This window comes from Protopterus annectens, chromosome 10.part0 (assembly GCF_019279795.1).
Source record: "Protopterus annectens isolate FY-2018-M chromosome 10.part0, PAN1.0, whole genome shotgun sequence".
Lineage (NCBI taxonomy): Eukaryota > Metazoa > Chordata > Ceratodontiformes > Protopteridae > Protopterus > Protopterus annectens.
The window spans coordinates 899,856,126-899,872,799 of record NC_056744.1 but is presented as its reverse complement, the minus strand read 5'-3'; the positions used below and the strand labels follow the sequence as shown (position 1 = coordinate 899,872,799).

Sequence of the window (16,674 nt, the reverse complement as noted above, 5' to 3'; positions counted from 1 at the left end):
GTGGACACTGTGGGTCTTGTAAACAAATTTGCAAATCCAAACAATTTTCCAGTCAAAACACCAGCAAGGAATATGAGTGTAAGATATTTGGCAACTGCAGCAGCAGTCGGGTGGTATATTTGGCCACTTGTCATTGTTCTGCCTTCTATGTGGGTCAAACATCGAGACCATTGAGAACACGTATCAATGAACATAGAAGTGACATTAAGAATAAGAAAGACCACAATGCTCTTTTCCGTTATACTTTGAAGCATCCACAGGCTCAGTACACATTTATGATTATTAATAGAATCACAGGAGATCGGAATAATCCACAAGGTTGGCACAGCATTCTAAATCATAAAGAAAGGTATTGGATCACCACATTGGGAGCACTTTTCCCACCAGGTTTGAATGATCATTTATAACCTATATCAATTGTTGTCATATTATATGTTATTATAACCTATTTTTTCACATTTGTGTATTCCAGGTTCCAGCGGATACCTTATTAGATGTCGTGATAATATGAATGCTCACCAATAACCACAAATTTATTGAGAACATTATTGTTACCAAATTATTACTTATATCTTGTGTTTTCTATCTTCTCATATATATTTTTAACCATTATTTATATATTGTTTGTTGACCATTCCATAATGGTGCACATATATTTATGGCCTATGTGGATTTATATTCATGATTTGGTAGATATATATTACTATTTTTATGCTACATATTTAATAAGTTATAGTTGTTTGTGAATTCATGGCTACACTGACACATATGTGTTTATTATTTATTTGTTCATTTAAGTTTTTCTCCTGTTTTTGCTGTGGGAACAAACTATTATTAATTATTCAGGGATTTTCATTCTCATTGGTTAGGCATTCTCATAAATATTCATTGAGCAATGTTTTGTGTTTTTGCTGTGTATCACTGATGAAGGCATATATATTTTTTTGCCGAAACCGGTCTGATTATTAAAGACATGTATAATCAGCAATTATTTGAGTAATAGTATTATTTTTACTGATTCACGAATCTGCTGGCCAGCAGTGTTTTTTTAATCACAAAAGTCCCATAGTAATAAACTTTTGTTTTGTTTTGTTTGTTTTTTTTGGTTGTTTTTTTTTTTTCGTTCCCAGCACAGTTGTCTGCCATCAACAGTGTCCCAAAGTGCTACCTCATTCATCCACTTCACCTTCCCTGACACATATCTGACTTCTGTTTTTGGCCAAGGGCACAGGGATGGGGAAATCCCTAGTATAAGCAATCATGAGAAAGCTTTGGTACAATGCAAACTGAGTAGCTATGGAAGATTTTTTTTAATGATTTGCATCAGTTATTGATAGTCATTGGCTGTAAACCCTGCCCCTCCCACCCTGGGTAGCTGAGTTGACAAAAATGTCAAAACACCCTATCCCTCTCACCATCTGACACATAAGGGCTTGGATTCAGTAACTGAATCTAAATCTCCAGGGTTGTTGTGCAGTCAGGGCTCCATCACACCTCACCACAGAGCCAGCTTCAGGAATGCACAATGTTAAAGCAGAGAAAAACACAGGGACCAGGATGAGTTAATTATTTATGTTTTGACTTATGTAAACTAAATTTAACTTGCCATATAAGCACAGTTTTCATTACATCTGATGTCAACAGTAGAAGATCGAGTTAACTACCAGTGTACTGAAATAACAGCTTAACAGTGAAGGCTGCTCATTCCCACTGTTATATTGCTACATGTGTATGTGGGACAGGGAAGCAAACATTTCAGAGAATGAATGGGCACTTTGTTACTATTATGCATTTACAATGATCAGCTGTGATTTATTGAAAAAGGATAATTTTCTTAATTTTACATATTAAAACTACTGGAGGGGCATTGATATATACAGAAGATAAAGACCACTGACCAGTATTCTCTAGTTTCTAATAGAATCTGTCCTTTCAAGTTCTTTAAGAAGAACCTGGACGACTGGATGGGAAACAGAAAATACACCCCTGGGATCCCACTTGTGTCCCTGCTGGACAGGGGAAACAGGTGCTGACTTTGTGGGAACAAGGGCAAAATTATTGGCTAGAGTTATAAGGGCCTCTGGGCCAATAGCCTAGTATCATCCTATGAACTTATGAACCTATGAAAAGATAACCAAAAAACAGTAGTTAACGCAACATTCATGTTTTGCTTTTAAGTGGTGTTCACATAAAAGCTTTATTGATCTGTATAAAAAATACCAAGATGTTTTCTAGTGTAGAACAGTTAGATACAGAATGAACATGTGACAGGAACTCTTTCAATGACATTTGATTAGTTTCCTTTAACAAATAACTCACAGGCCAGAAGATCATATATGCCTTGTGAAAAAGTCTGTCACTCCCACTTGTCTATGGCAATCTATTCAGTGGCAGAAGTAGGACTTCTGGTAGGTGACAGATAAAAGAATATGGTAAACAGATTTACCCAACAACAGTGTACTCGAAGTTATAACCAAAACAATCGGGAGTATTTAGAAAATCTTCAGGCAATGATAATTAAATGAAGATAGAATTGACAAGATGGCTTTTTTCACTGTGAAAGACGCACCATAAAATTCCATTGTACAGTACATTGTGCTTTCAGTAGTCATCTCAATATATACCACCAGCAATATTCAATGAAACTATTTGGCCAGCAAATAAAATGTTTACTACATTTGTTGGTTTGTGTAGACATTGAGATTTAAAAGCATAAGTTGTATCTTTTGGCTTCAATCAAAAGTTTGCTTCACAAAGGGTATAACTGGACATAAATGTGAAAAAAATATATATAGTTAATACTGAGATGTTACCTTATGGGGTTAACATATGCATGCTTACCTTAAACCGAAAATCATTTACATCTTTTACTCCATGATAGTAAAAATTGTCTCCAAGATTCAGGATGAAATCAACTCCCAAGCTTTGTGTTACTTTTGCCATTTCAGCTGCTGTTGTTTTCCCAACCTTAGTGAAGTAGGGTGGAAAAGGCAATCCACCACAATCCCCAATCACAAGAAATCTGACATCTTTTAAAGTGTCTAAAAACAAATATGTATTATTTAAAAACAAAAATATTCAATGTTTAATATGATGTCAGAACTAAGAATGCTTAAAAATGCAATCATCTTTGTGTCCTCCTCTCCTCTCTCTCTCTCTCTCGCTTTCTACCTTTCCCTTCTTCTATTTTTCTCCCAAAAATACTGTGCAAATACATATATACATATTTATGAATACCTTCACTTCTAAAACACAATTGTAACAATAACAATAAATTAGTCATTCAATGCACATTGGGAAATAAAGACGAAGTAGTATCAAATTCTGTCAAATCAGATACACTTCCTAGGACAAACTGAAACATTCACATATTTTACTCTGGAAAAAAAAAAAAAAAAATATATATATATATATATATATATATATATATATATATATATATATATAGGTCCACCTCGAAATACTGAAATCTCAAATTTCATTATTTCAAGACTAAAATACTGAAACCTCATAAACACGAAACTACACAATCACTAACACTCACAATATCAAAATAAATAAAACAAAAAGAAATATCCAACCCTCCCCCCAAAACAACACATAAACAGTACATAACTAAAACCGAAAACACCACCATACATTTCTGTGTCCCCCATACCCAGGCTACTTATATATACCAACTCCAAGGTTGCACTAACTCGAAAAAAAATAAAAAAACACAAACGCATTCTTACCTACCCTACACTCCCATTGCAGTCATATTTACACTCATTAATAACAGACACACAGACACACACACACACACACACACACACACACACACACACACACACACACACTACACATGTACTAAAATCACCACAAACAACACTCACGCACATACAGTCTCAACTATGTACCCCAACCTACCCCTAAAACTCCCCACAAAAACTAAAAACAAACACATTTCTACGCAAAACCCTTAAAAATTAAACACTTACCTGAATCTCTGTACATAAACAAATATCGGCTGCCATAACACAATACCCTTAAAAAGGCAGTACAAAATCATGTACATATCACACTACACCTATTGTGCATTTGAGAAACTGAGATTTGGCAAAGTGCAGTTTCGAAAAACTGCACTTTCGACATTGTGGTCTCGAGATACTGAAATTTGAGATTTCAGTATTTCAAGATATAAAAGTGGACCTATAGATATATAGATATATATATATATATATATATATATATATATATATATATATATCAAAAATGGGTAATAATCTAATATGGTTAATGTACTTGATCAGTAACATATACTTTGGTTGAGATATATGAAATAATTCCTTCACCTTAATACAGTTTATTTCTGTTTTCCTTGATTTTTACGTGCTAGCCTATCCTGGGAAGAAGGGAGGGGTCAAAAACATAGGATGGTAGCCCCAGTGATGATTCTGGAGGCATACATCTTAAGCTTTCCAAAACAGGTGAACAAACTTACATATGTTATCTGCCTTAACTGACATATGTCATTGCATTGCGTTGGGATGGAAAAATATGTATGTAAACATTTCCAAGCAGAAATCCTAAATCTTCTACATTTTGTTGCATATTTGGGGGACATACATGTAGCTTCCCATTGTTTCTTTGTGAATTGCTTATCCAATCTCTCTTCCCAATCCTTTCTAACTTCCTCTGATTATTTATTATACTTATTGTGCAATATTTTATATGCTCTACTAATTATTCCTCTTATAATGGCAGCTTCTGTTCTAGAGTCTACAAAAACTCTACCAGTTCTGATCTTTTGTTTAGGACCCCCTTATTTCTATCTCTTGGCCTATAATCTGATATCAGTCCACCATAGGGAAGGCAATCTTTAACCTGCAGTTCAAATAAATTCTTGGTGTCTCTCCAGTCTATCATCTTTCTCTGTCTAGTTATTTGCTCCCAATACCTCGGTTCCTTTGCCAGTTTCCTCCAATAAAGTCCAGCCCCTTCCTGCCTGCTGTCTATATCACTTATTGCAGTCATCTCTATCAGCAGAATCTCCTTTCTCCATTCCTGTGTTGGCTTAGTTCTTAGGATACTTTCTGCTACTTTACAGATGTGATATTCTGTATGATTATTGTTATCCTCCTTAAAGGCCTACATCCAAAATCACAGTCTCTCCTTGTTTCTTAAGCTTCCCCCCTGTTTCATCATCATTCCTTTCCACTTTGAATTATAGTTTTCTGCTTGTGCTATGTATAGGAGCCTTAACTGTGTAACTCTTAAATACCCCTTCAAATCAGGTAATCCCAATCCGCCCTGTTCAACTGGAAGAATCATCTTCTCCCACTTGTCTCTTGCCATCTTCCCCTCCCAGAAAAAGTCCTTCAGGTCCTTATTAATTGCTACCCACAACTTCTCCTCTGGTTGATAACAATATGTCTGACCTGTGCATAAGACAAATGGGACTAAAAACATTTTAACTGCTTGCACCTTATTGTCCATATTCATATAACAAAGCTTCCATTTTCTCAATTTTTGTATTATCTTTTATTTAGTTTCTTCCCACATATGCTTAGCTGCCACATCAGAATAATTTCTAATCTATACTCCTAAATACTTAATTTTATCATGTCCCCATAAGTATGGATATTGCTGAACCAATTAATATGTGAGCATTTATCACTATTGCATTTGTTTTAGCTTCATTAATATTGTATCCCAAAATATTTGAAACTGTCTCAAAATGTTCCACAACATTGTAATGTCTCTTTCTGGTTTTGTCAGATATAAAATAATATCATGTGCAAATAGAGCTAGCTTTTCTTGACAACCATACCAATTATATCCTTCAGTTTCTGAGTCCCTTATTTTCTTTGCCAGTGGTTCTAAATATAATGCAAATAACAAAGGGAAAAGAGGACACCCCTGCCTAGTTCCTCTGCTCAAGCATAAATTATCAGAGAGGACCCCACCCACTTTAAGTTTCACCTCCAATCCCTCATATAGTCTCCTAATCAACCTTATAATTTTTTCAGGAAATGCAAATACTTCCATTGCCCTGCTCATAAAGTCCCAGATTTCTCTGTCATCTGCTTTCACTGCATCGAGACCCACAAACAACAATTGCATTTTCTTATATTCTGCTTCCCTCTGCATCATCAGTGTTTTGCTGATTATGTCAAATGTTTTCCTCCCCTCCTCAAAATCACACTGATCCATATCTATCAATTTTGGCAAATACTTTTGCCATTCTTTTAGCCATTATAGATATGAACACTTTATATTCATAGTTTAGTATTGAAATGGGCCTGTATGAAGCTGGTTCTGATTGATATGAAGCTGGATATGATGGATCTTTACCTTGTTTAGGTATTACACCTACCACTACTTTGTTCAAGGATGTTGGTACTTCTCATCCTCTTAAAATACTGTTAAACAAAATTTTCCAGATCTTTATCAGTTTTTCCCTCGTAGCTTCCAAACTTCCACAGGAATGCCATCTGCTCCTGGAGTCTTTCCTGTAGATTGGTTAAACATCACAATTTTTATCTCATCTCCTTTATCCTAATCATTAGTAATTGAGCATCATCTACCTCTAACCTTGGCATATTTAATTATTCTATAAACATTTCCATTTGTATCTTTTCTTGATTTCCATATTTCTCTGCTTTATACAGACTTTCATTGCATTTCTGAAATATTTCTAATACCTCTACAGGATCTTTTGTTACCATCCTTGTTATAGGCTCCCTAAGCTTAGCGACAGCCCTTTCTATTTTCTGTTGCCTAAATTGTTGTGCTAAAACTTTTTGTGCTCTAGTGTTATTTTCAAAAACAGTTGCTTAACAGCAATCTGTGCAAACTTGTGTATATTATCAAGGTAATCCCTTATTTCCTGCTTAACATTCTGCAGTTAATCCTCTTATTGCTCTGTGAGATTCCCCCTATTCTGCAATACTTTAACATCTGTCAGTCCCTCTAAACAATTCTTCTTGCTTCTTAACCATACTCCTCCCTTTCTTTTATTTCCACCCTATTTTTAAACTGCACCTTAATTTTATCCCACTCCCTAGCTATATTTTCAGAAGTACTTTCTATCCTCTCAAACAGCTCCTGAATAATCTTCACTACACATGCCTTAAAAATTCCTCTCTTTTCAACAGATAAGTGGTAAAGTGCCAGTGTCTCATTTTTTTATTTCATTACCCTGTGTTTTTATTTTAGTTATTATCAGTGCATGATCTTAAATAGTTACTGGGTGCATATCAAGACCTTCAATTAAATGCACATGTTCATGTGAAATGTAAATTCTGTCTAGCCTAGCCCAGTTTTTATATCTTGGGAAATAATGTGTAAATTCACTCCAAACTCCTACTACTGAATTCACATCTTTCATGCCAAATACTTTCATAAATTTCTTCAAAAATCTACCCTTCTTTGTTATACTTTCTCTTCCGGGCCCCTCAGATACATCTTCACTGCTGCAAATCAAATTCCAGTCCTCACCAATAAGTAATATTCCTTGCTGAAAGCTGATTATTTCTCCTGGAATTTTCTTAAGCTCCATTATAGCAGTCTTAGGTGGAATATAAATACATGCCAGTGTAATCCTCCTCCCTTGCCAGTAACCCCTTAGCACTACAAATCTGCCATTATTATCTTATTTATCCTCTTCTGTCACTATTGGCACTCCTCTTGCAATTAATATAAATACTGCTGTTTTCCTTTGTCCCAGATATTCTGCTGAATAACCATCCTGAAAACCTTTCTTTATCAAATTCATATGTTCAATTCTTTCCATGTGGGTCTGCTGTAACACAACTATTTGCATGCTACATTTTTAATATAGCTCACAAGTCTCTTTTTTTTTTTTGCATTTATCAGTAAGACCATTGACATTGTATTAAAAACGTTATTATTCCCACTTTTTATGTATAACTCCTTTTTTGTTAAATTCCTAGTTCCAGCTTTTGTGTTATATGCATATACTGTTTAGCAGGTTGAACTTTTATATAATTGTTTCTTATCATATCCATTTGAGCCTATGTCACACTTTACAAAATATTTTGTTTTATTGAAAGCCCTCAAAAAAACCTCCAATACTCCTAAAATTAATTTAATACTAACACCCAAAACTATGTACATCTTCAAATATTGAAGTTTTACCCTCCTAATAAGAATAAATCTCTCAAACTGACAGCCACACTCACAAACATTAGTTAATGTAAAAGAAAGGTCATCCATGCTAAGATGAATGGTGCAGCTTGTGCTTCTACTAAGTGCTACCTGTTTTTTATCTGTTTTCATAGCCTTCCCAAGTATGAAAACCCTCTAATGCTTTCAGACATTATCTCCTAGACAGTTTTTATTTTCTTTTTTCCCCAACCAATCACTCTCCACCAGACTGTAACAAATTTCTCTTTATCATATTGTCTCTAAGGAGACATGAGAACCAGACAACCAATTTCTCGTTTTCAGATGGTCTCCATGGAGACATGAGAACCAGACAGTCAATTTCTCTTTATCAAATTGTTTCCATGGAGACAAGCAGGCCAGATACAGAATTGCTACCAAACATACATTCATTTGCTAGAAAAGCCTTATAATATTCAATATTCTTTTTCATTTACTTGCTTTTTTCTTAAAACATGTTACTAAATCAATCTAAGTTCCTTAATCCAGTCACCCCATACAAGAGTAAGAAAAAACACATTAATTTTTCTTTTGTCATGCTCTTTTAACCAGTGTTTTTTTTTTTAATTTATTTTTTATTTATTTATTATTTTATTTATTTTATATTTTTTAACCGGGCTAGTCTGGCTGGATACATGTCCATTTTCAGCAGAGTCCCGAGGAGAAAAGCTCCACTATCATACTATAAACTTTACAATTCAAAAAAATCAATAATCAAAAAAAACAATCAAACATGACAAACAGCAAACAACAATTGAATATACAGTGTAAAATACGAAAGCAGGTAAAGGAACGGTTATTATGTATTTTGAAAAAATGCAGAAATGAAGTAAGCAAAAAGTGGAAAAGTACAAGTTGTGTCTGGTACTAATATTAAGGACATAGCCTCGCATAGGAGTAGCCAGTAAGTGAGTAAGAGAAGTGAGGGTGATCAAAACGTAGTTTTAAAAGCATGAGGTAGGAGGATATAGGAAGTGTGATAAAAGAAGTAAGAGAAAGAAAGCAGATGGTCAGAAGGGAAATCAATCAGAAGTTAAGCATAATCAGTGGAAGTGAAAGGAGGGGACTGGAGAGGGTAAAATCTTTGCTGAGCTCAGTCGGGATTGGAGCATGGGCATAGCCAGTGATTTTGTAAATGATTTCTAATCTGTTTTTTGAAAAGGTGAGATGAGCCTAGGGAAGTCAGTTCTCTGGGAAGTTTATTCCAATATGATCCAACAGTGTTTGCAAATAAGGAGTCACCTGCTTTATTATGAGATTTGAGAGTAGTTACTAGAAGCTTGTTGGCTGAGCGAAGTGTAGTAAGATTTTTATAAGGTGTGATGAGGTTATTCAGTATGGGTGTATTGGAGGGGTAATGTAGAATTTTAAAAGTGATGACTAATTGCTGTAGGAGTATTAGGTTTGGAAGTTCTAGCCAGTTAAGTTTTTTTAAGTTAATACAGTGATGAGTACGGAATGGAGAGCCTGTGGCAAACCTGGCAATACTATAGTAGGCTGAATTAAGTTTCTGAAGGTTAGCTTTAGAAATGTTGATAAAAGATGGAGAGGCATACAGTAGTGTAGAGATGAGGTGCGTTTGGGCAAGAGACACTCGGGATGTGGCAGTAAGAAAGGGCTTACGTCTGTAGAGGGCACCTATTTTTTTATTAACTGTCTTGATAGTTAAATCAATGTGATGGTCAAAGTTTAGCTGATTGTCTATGGTAATGCCTAGTAGTTTTGTGGAATGGTCAGGTTTAATGATATTGCCATTGCAGGACACAATGGAAAAAGAGATTGGGGTGGATTTAAGGGTTGGGGTGAAAAGTAGAAGTTTGTTTTTTTTGGGATTTAGGAGGAGACAGATATGTTGAAACCATTTTTCTGCTGCTGTGAAGACCAATTGGGTAGAAGAATGGAGTTCTGATGGGGATGGAGCAGAGCAGATGAGAGTTGAATCATCAGCATACTGTATACAAGTGGATGTAGGGAGGGAAGTGGGCAGGTTATTTATGAATATAGAGAAAAGGAGGGGACCTAAGATGGATCCTTGTGGGACGCCAATAGTAACTGGGAGCTGAGAGGATAGATGGCTGTCCCAGAGGACTGCTTGTTTTCTGTTAGTCAAGTACGAGTCAAACCACTGTAGTGCTAGTGAATCAAGTGAGAGGGATTTTAAAGTGTGTAGGAGAAGTTGATGGTTGACCATATCGAATGCTTTCGAGAGGTCCAGGAATAGTGCAGAGGAGAAAAGGTTGTTATTGCGATTTTTGTTGATTATGTCAGTGAAGGAGAGAAGGGCAGTAGAAGTACTGTGGTAGGGCCTAAAACCATGTTGTGAGTCTACAAGCAAGTTGTGATGCAAGAGATGATGTAGGAGTTGATGGTGTATGCAGTTTTTTTTTTTTTGTTTTGTTTTTTGTAACATGGCAGTGCCTACATTTCTTAAAACTGAACAAGAAGAAAGAGAGAAGGAAGAAATAAAGGAAAAAAAGAACAGCAGCTCCTATTTATAATCCCATTGTACTTAAAAATAACTGAGAAAACGTTACCTTAAAGCGTGCAAAGAAAATCATACATCACAAAAATAGTACTATTAAGAAAAAAATGCTTTTCTTTACTTACAGTTAACTTTCTGCCCTCTTTTCCCATCCCCAAAGCATTTTTCAGAACATTAATGATGTGAAGGAGGGCATATACTTTAGAGTCCCCCACAAGTCCAACACATTCTGAAAAAGTCCAATACTTTCAGATTTTCTTGTTTTGTCATTTGCCACAAATATAATTATTGCATGGTAACCCACATTCAATTATTGGATTTATTACTATTCATCTCCATCTTCCAAAACTTGTCTCTACTTCGTTTGCAATATACTCTTGATTCCTCTTGTCAATTCTTGTGCTCCCTTCCTTCTCTCCAACATTTTCCACTGAAATATTGGAAAAGGTTTTACAGGTACAGTTTCTCTTTGGTCTTTATTATCAGAAAAACAAGAAGCAGAATCTGTTTCTGTTTCACAGCTCACTTTTTGTTGGACAAACTCTTGTATTTCCTCCTTATCATGTACTTCATCAAAAAATAATTTTGTCCCTCCACTTAAGACTATCTTGAAGACTACTGTGTACAGCAGTTTGAATTTCACAGCTGCATCTCGACATCCCCTGAATAGTGGAATGAACTTACTTCTCTTCTGCCTAGTGTACAATGAGTAATTGTTCTCCACAAACACTCTGCTGTTTCCCACTTTTAGTGCTTTGTCCTTCTGCCACACTTTTGTCAGAATCAACACCTTCTGCTGGTAGGATTGCACCTTTACTATTAAAGGTCTGGACTGCATTCTCATAGCCAGGTTTGGAGCATACACACAATGTGCCTTTTCAACTAACAACTCCTGCTGTAGAATACCAGTCTAGTTGCTTATTTGCGCTTTCATAAAATGAATACAGTCTATTCCTTCCAGCTTCCCCGATATAGCTGAAAATCTCAGGTTTTCCCTATGTGCTCTGTCCTATAATTATATTATTTTTTTTCAACATCTCTTCTTGAGAAGTCTCATCCTCACCCAGCCTTTTCTTCATTTCATCCTCTGATTTTTACAGCTTTAGAACCTCATTTGAATATCTGTTTAAAGCTTCTTTCATTTTTTCCCAGCCTTTTGTTGTTTGTGTTGATATACTCCATCAGTGTTTCATTTATTTTAACCAGGTCTGTGTATGGTTGTCTTGTATCTTCTTGTAGGTTACTGGAAGTCATGTCTGGCATTGCTTTTTGCTGAACAGCTGCAGAACATTCCTCAGTCAGTGTTTCTTCCTCACTTTTTGTAGCTGATTTTTTCCAGGTGCTCTATATTTCTTTTTCTTGGCATCCAGGCAGTACACTTACTAGCAGTTACTGAAATGTACCCATCAACACAAAAGTATATTGGCTTTGTCTGTTGAGTTTCTGTTTTCACACTGGGAGAACTAGATTTATCTTGTAAGTCATCCTTATTTAGTCTTGAACTGATTCACTCATTAGTGCATTTAATACTGATAATGAGGGTTCTATTTATTTTACAACCCACATATTTTATCTTTGGGGATGCACTGAACATTATGAAAGACTATTTAAAAAAGATCTCCTCACCTAAAAGGAGATGTATAACCTTGTTGGACATTACACAGCCCAAGCACTTAGGTACCCCTTCCAGTAATTGAAGCATTTACAGATACTTTACATAAGGCTTGTTTAGAACCTGACTCTCAGACACCAACTCATACGAGGCTGGACAAACATTCCAGGATCAACAATCGGTACCAGTGCAGTGGACCTAGCAGTGATTTATTTAGAAGTGGCAATGGAGTCCACGATGTGTCTCTCTCTCTCTCTCTCTCTCTCTCTCTCTGTCTCTCTCTCTCTCTCTCTCTCTCTATAAATCAGTTACTGGCAAGAGAAAGGATGGGTGTCCAACTTCATCCCTGTTCCCAAAAAGGAGAACCAGCAGAAGTCAATTTTGAACCTATTAGATCCAAACTAATTTCTAAGAGTACAGAAATTCATAATTTTAACACTACAATCCCTGCTCTCTGATTTATTAGGAATGTTTTCTTGATCCTCTTATACACAAAGGATGCCTAACTACAGATTCACATTTACAAGGTACATTAGTAGTTTCTCATGCTCAGTATAGGATAACTGCATTACCAGTTTACTTCCTTTGTCATTTGTCCTACCTTATGGACCCATGATATTCATCAAGTGCCTGGTATCTTAGATAATGATAGTAGTTAGTACCGGCTGTGATACTTAGCTTAAATCTAAGTAAGCATGTATGTGTCATATAATGCTTCACTTGAAGTCATTTGATCTCAAAGTTAGAGTGTGAATGTATAACAAGGTACCTGTCTGCCACATCTTAACATATAATCTTATACAGAAGATGTTGCATGGTATCAGAAGAAAAGAAAAATTAAAGATACAATGTGTCAGAATAAGTCATATTTTGGAGACATCTTGCATTGCCTGCATGTCCATGATCCACTTTTGACTTCAGTTAATTGTTCTATATTTCTTAAACAACTGCATGTTTAGTAGCTTCTCTATTTCATTTTCACAATTTTCATTCAAACCACTATTATACACACTGCTAGTTTTTTATCTTTCTAACTTAGATAAACTTAAAACTGTAGTCATACAGCAACTTTGTAGCAAACATTAATTTTAAAAGTGTATAATGTTTTGCAGCTTGCCAAAATACTTTACTTCTTTTATCCTTAGTTAAGATATTATCACATCTTCACCATTTTGACTCAGAATGTTGCACTTCAAACAGCTTAGTTGGCTACAGCTGCAGTTAGACATTTGCAATCAAATTTGCAATGGAACTGCTTTTTAATTTTACCTAAACATTTGTCTGTTGTATATGTGAAGTTATTTTATTGTAAAGCCTCGGTAGGTGCTGAGTCATAAACTTTGTTTTTCCATTTCCTGATTAAGTTAGTATTTATTATAAGTAGCACTTTAACCAGACCCTATGTTTGTACCACATATATTACAAGTTACTTAACCTGATTTACACAATAGTGAGACTGACAATCCATTGCTGTTTTAAAAAAAAGATCTATGGCTGAAGTAGATTAAATCTGCATTAATTCTGAAAGAGAAATGTCTATTTTGATTTTCTTTCACCATGGAAATTTAACTCCCTGTTTTTATAATTCATAATCAGTTTGCAAAGTATACAATATGAGGACAATCTGCATTCTTCTGTTTCATGGACCACAGACCTTGCTGCCAAGAACTACCACTGTACTTTTTAGGCAGTGAGGTTAAGAGCAACCAGGAAAAATGCAGTCCTTGATTGGTGGGGTCTATATAAATATCCTACTGAGCATGCTGCCCACTTAAAGGAGTTGCATAGTATAGGATTCATAGGCATTTGAGCTAAGCAAGTGCAAAGTGAGGGCAGAACCTGAAGGCATAAGTGTGCATGGCATTCCTGCAGCAGTCATCATATGCTTTTACATTTGTCAACATAGGTTGCTAGATCCCTACCTACAGGATACATTTTCATGGGGGCTGCTATCAACATGACACTTACAAGTGAAATCACAGTGGCCAATGAATATGATTATCTGCTTCTTAGCATTTAGCTTTAGTAGACAGTTTTAACACCAGCTATTTATCTGGGATGGGCTCTCTTGGAAGATCTTGGTGTCCTGTGGTAAGTTTATGATGGCATCACTTTTGCAGTCATCTGCAAAACTGGTCAACCACAAACTCTTAACATTAGCTTTGGTCTCTGAGAAGTAAATGTCAAAGAGGAGTGGCCAAAGGACTGAACCCTGGGATAAACCACTTGTGACAGGTCTTTTGGAAGAGGAAGAGCTGCCCATTCAGACTTCCTACATTCTATTAGTGACCCAGTTTGCCATCTAATGATTTACAGAGAGATCACAGGGATCAGAGGGATTGACATTTAGTCGCAAGAATTTATCTATGATACCTGACCTTTGTGAGGTCCAGATATGCAGTGGGCACTCTTTTACCCTTGTCTGTTGCTTCAGTAACTTTTTCAAAAAAGTCAACCAGGTGAAATAGGCAGGACCATCCCTTTACAAATCTGAAATGGGTTTCACTGAGTGTCTGTGGGTTACGTATATCATTCCACAAAGGCACAAATAAAAATGTCGACAAAACGGATTAATTGTTCACTCGATAAAATAAATAGTAAAAATATACTCATAAAATGAATAAACCAAAGCTCTCTTCCACCATACTTCCTCAATGAAGACAGTGAGATTCAATAATTGATTGCAGCTATCTGTATTTAAATTGGAATGTATCTTACTGAAATTTGCCTGAAGAAGCAGTTGAAGTTATACTGTGAAAGTGCTAACATTTTGTTTATTAAAGTTCTTTTTTATCCTTGTGCCGCTTTGGTTTACTCATTTTATGAGTGCATTTTTACTTATATCATTGTTTATTAATTCCATAATGATCCTTTCTATAGCCTTACAGATGAGACTAGTAAGGCTTATGGGTCTACAACTAACCAGGTTCATTGAAGTCCCAACTTTGTGCAAGGGAATGATTGCTGCTGTCCTTACAGTCACCCAGCATGAAGCCTGTTTTGAGGCTAACATTGAATAAAGTCTGTGGGAGGCCAGACAAGTCATGTTTCGTGCTGGCCAGTATTCAGCCTGGTGTGTTGTCTTACCTCATAGATTTGGAGTTTTTGGTCTTAGCATCTTGAGAACTTGTTGTTGGGAGATTTGAGAGTGGGGGTATAAATCTGGATATGTGATATGAAAATACTGGATGCAAGAGGGAGTGAAGGTTGCGAATTTGCCGACTAGTAGATTGGCTATGGCCTTTGAGTCTATCATTTACTATTAGCTCTGCACAATGTTGAGTATTATTTCTTTGTTAATGGAGAGTAAAGGGGTGAAAGTTGTGAAATTGTCCAGTAACAGTTTGGCTATGTCCTCCTGGTCTGAGAATATCAGTTACTGTTAGCTCTGCACAGTGTCAGGTATATTTTCTGTAATTGCTAATATAATTAAAGAAGTTTATGTGGTTATCCTTCACATGGGTTGCTATTTTATCATGGTCCAGAATTCCTTTTTAAGTTCAGCAAGAGGTTTTTTTTTTTTTTTTTTGAATTTTGAGACTTAGATTTATTTTTGTCTGCAGTGAGTTTTTTTATTATAGAGCCTGTTTATATTTGGGTTCCAACATGGGGTAGTATTTTTTAATTTGACATTTTATTTATTTTTGAGGAGGATATATGCATCCATACAGCTATCTACATATGTGTGGAATTTAAAAGGGAATGATTCTGCATAAGCAGTGGGATCATCAAAATGGAGGGACTTTTGAAATTAGCCAGGTCATCACTCAGTTTTAGAATGTCAGCCTTCACATAATCTCTTGAATTCTGAGATAGTGGAAGATGCTTCAGGATTCAGGACTAGCATGGAGGTTGGTGTAATTGTTAAAGTATTTGACTCACAGACATAAGATACAGAGTTTGATTCTCACTTTTTCCAACCACAAAGCAGTCACTTTCAAAGTCACCATCTCCCCCACCCACAGCTAGGGTCCAACAAAAAAACTTCATCAAAGCTGATTGCAACCTCCTAAGGGAAGGTATAAACAGCTTCACAGCCCCTCCCCCTCAGCAGGAGCTGGAACATATATCCAAAGCTACACCAAAGTATTATATGAGCATTTATATACCTGCATGGAATCAGGAATACTAGATAGGATGAAATCCTCCTCCTCAAGGAAGAGTAAACCTGTCTGGTGGACATCTACAATAAATAAACTCAGTAATAAAAGTAAAAACATTGCTGTCCAGGACCAAGAAGGATAAGGTGCCTAATTGGAAGCAATCTCTCCTTAGCCCGAGCAAGCAAATAAGAGCACTAGTGAAATCCTCCAAAGCAAACTTCGAGTCCAAACTGGCGACATCTACTAAAGGCAATCATAAGGCCTTCTTCACATATGTTCGCAATCTCAAGGGAAGCACCCAGATCTAC

General features: G+C 36.0%; 1 protein-coding gene across 2 annotated transcripts in view; it reads right to left on the bottom strand.

Moving 5' to 3' along the window:
- LOC122812816 (tartrate-resistant acid phosphatase type 5-like) overlaps positions 1 to 16,674 on the bottom strand; it is a 245,051-nt gene that overhangs the window by 188,009 nt on the left and 40,368 nt on the right. For both annotated transcript variants that reach the window (XM_044084869.1, XM_044084868.1), the window contains exon 3: positions 2,842 to 3,041. In XM_044084869.1, the coding sequence (XP_043940804.1) occupies positions 2,842 to 3,041 (200 nt within the window). The remainder of the gene's footprint in view (positions 1 to 2,841; positions 3,042 to 16,674) is intronic.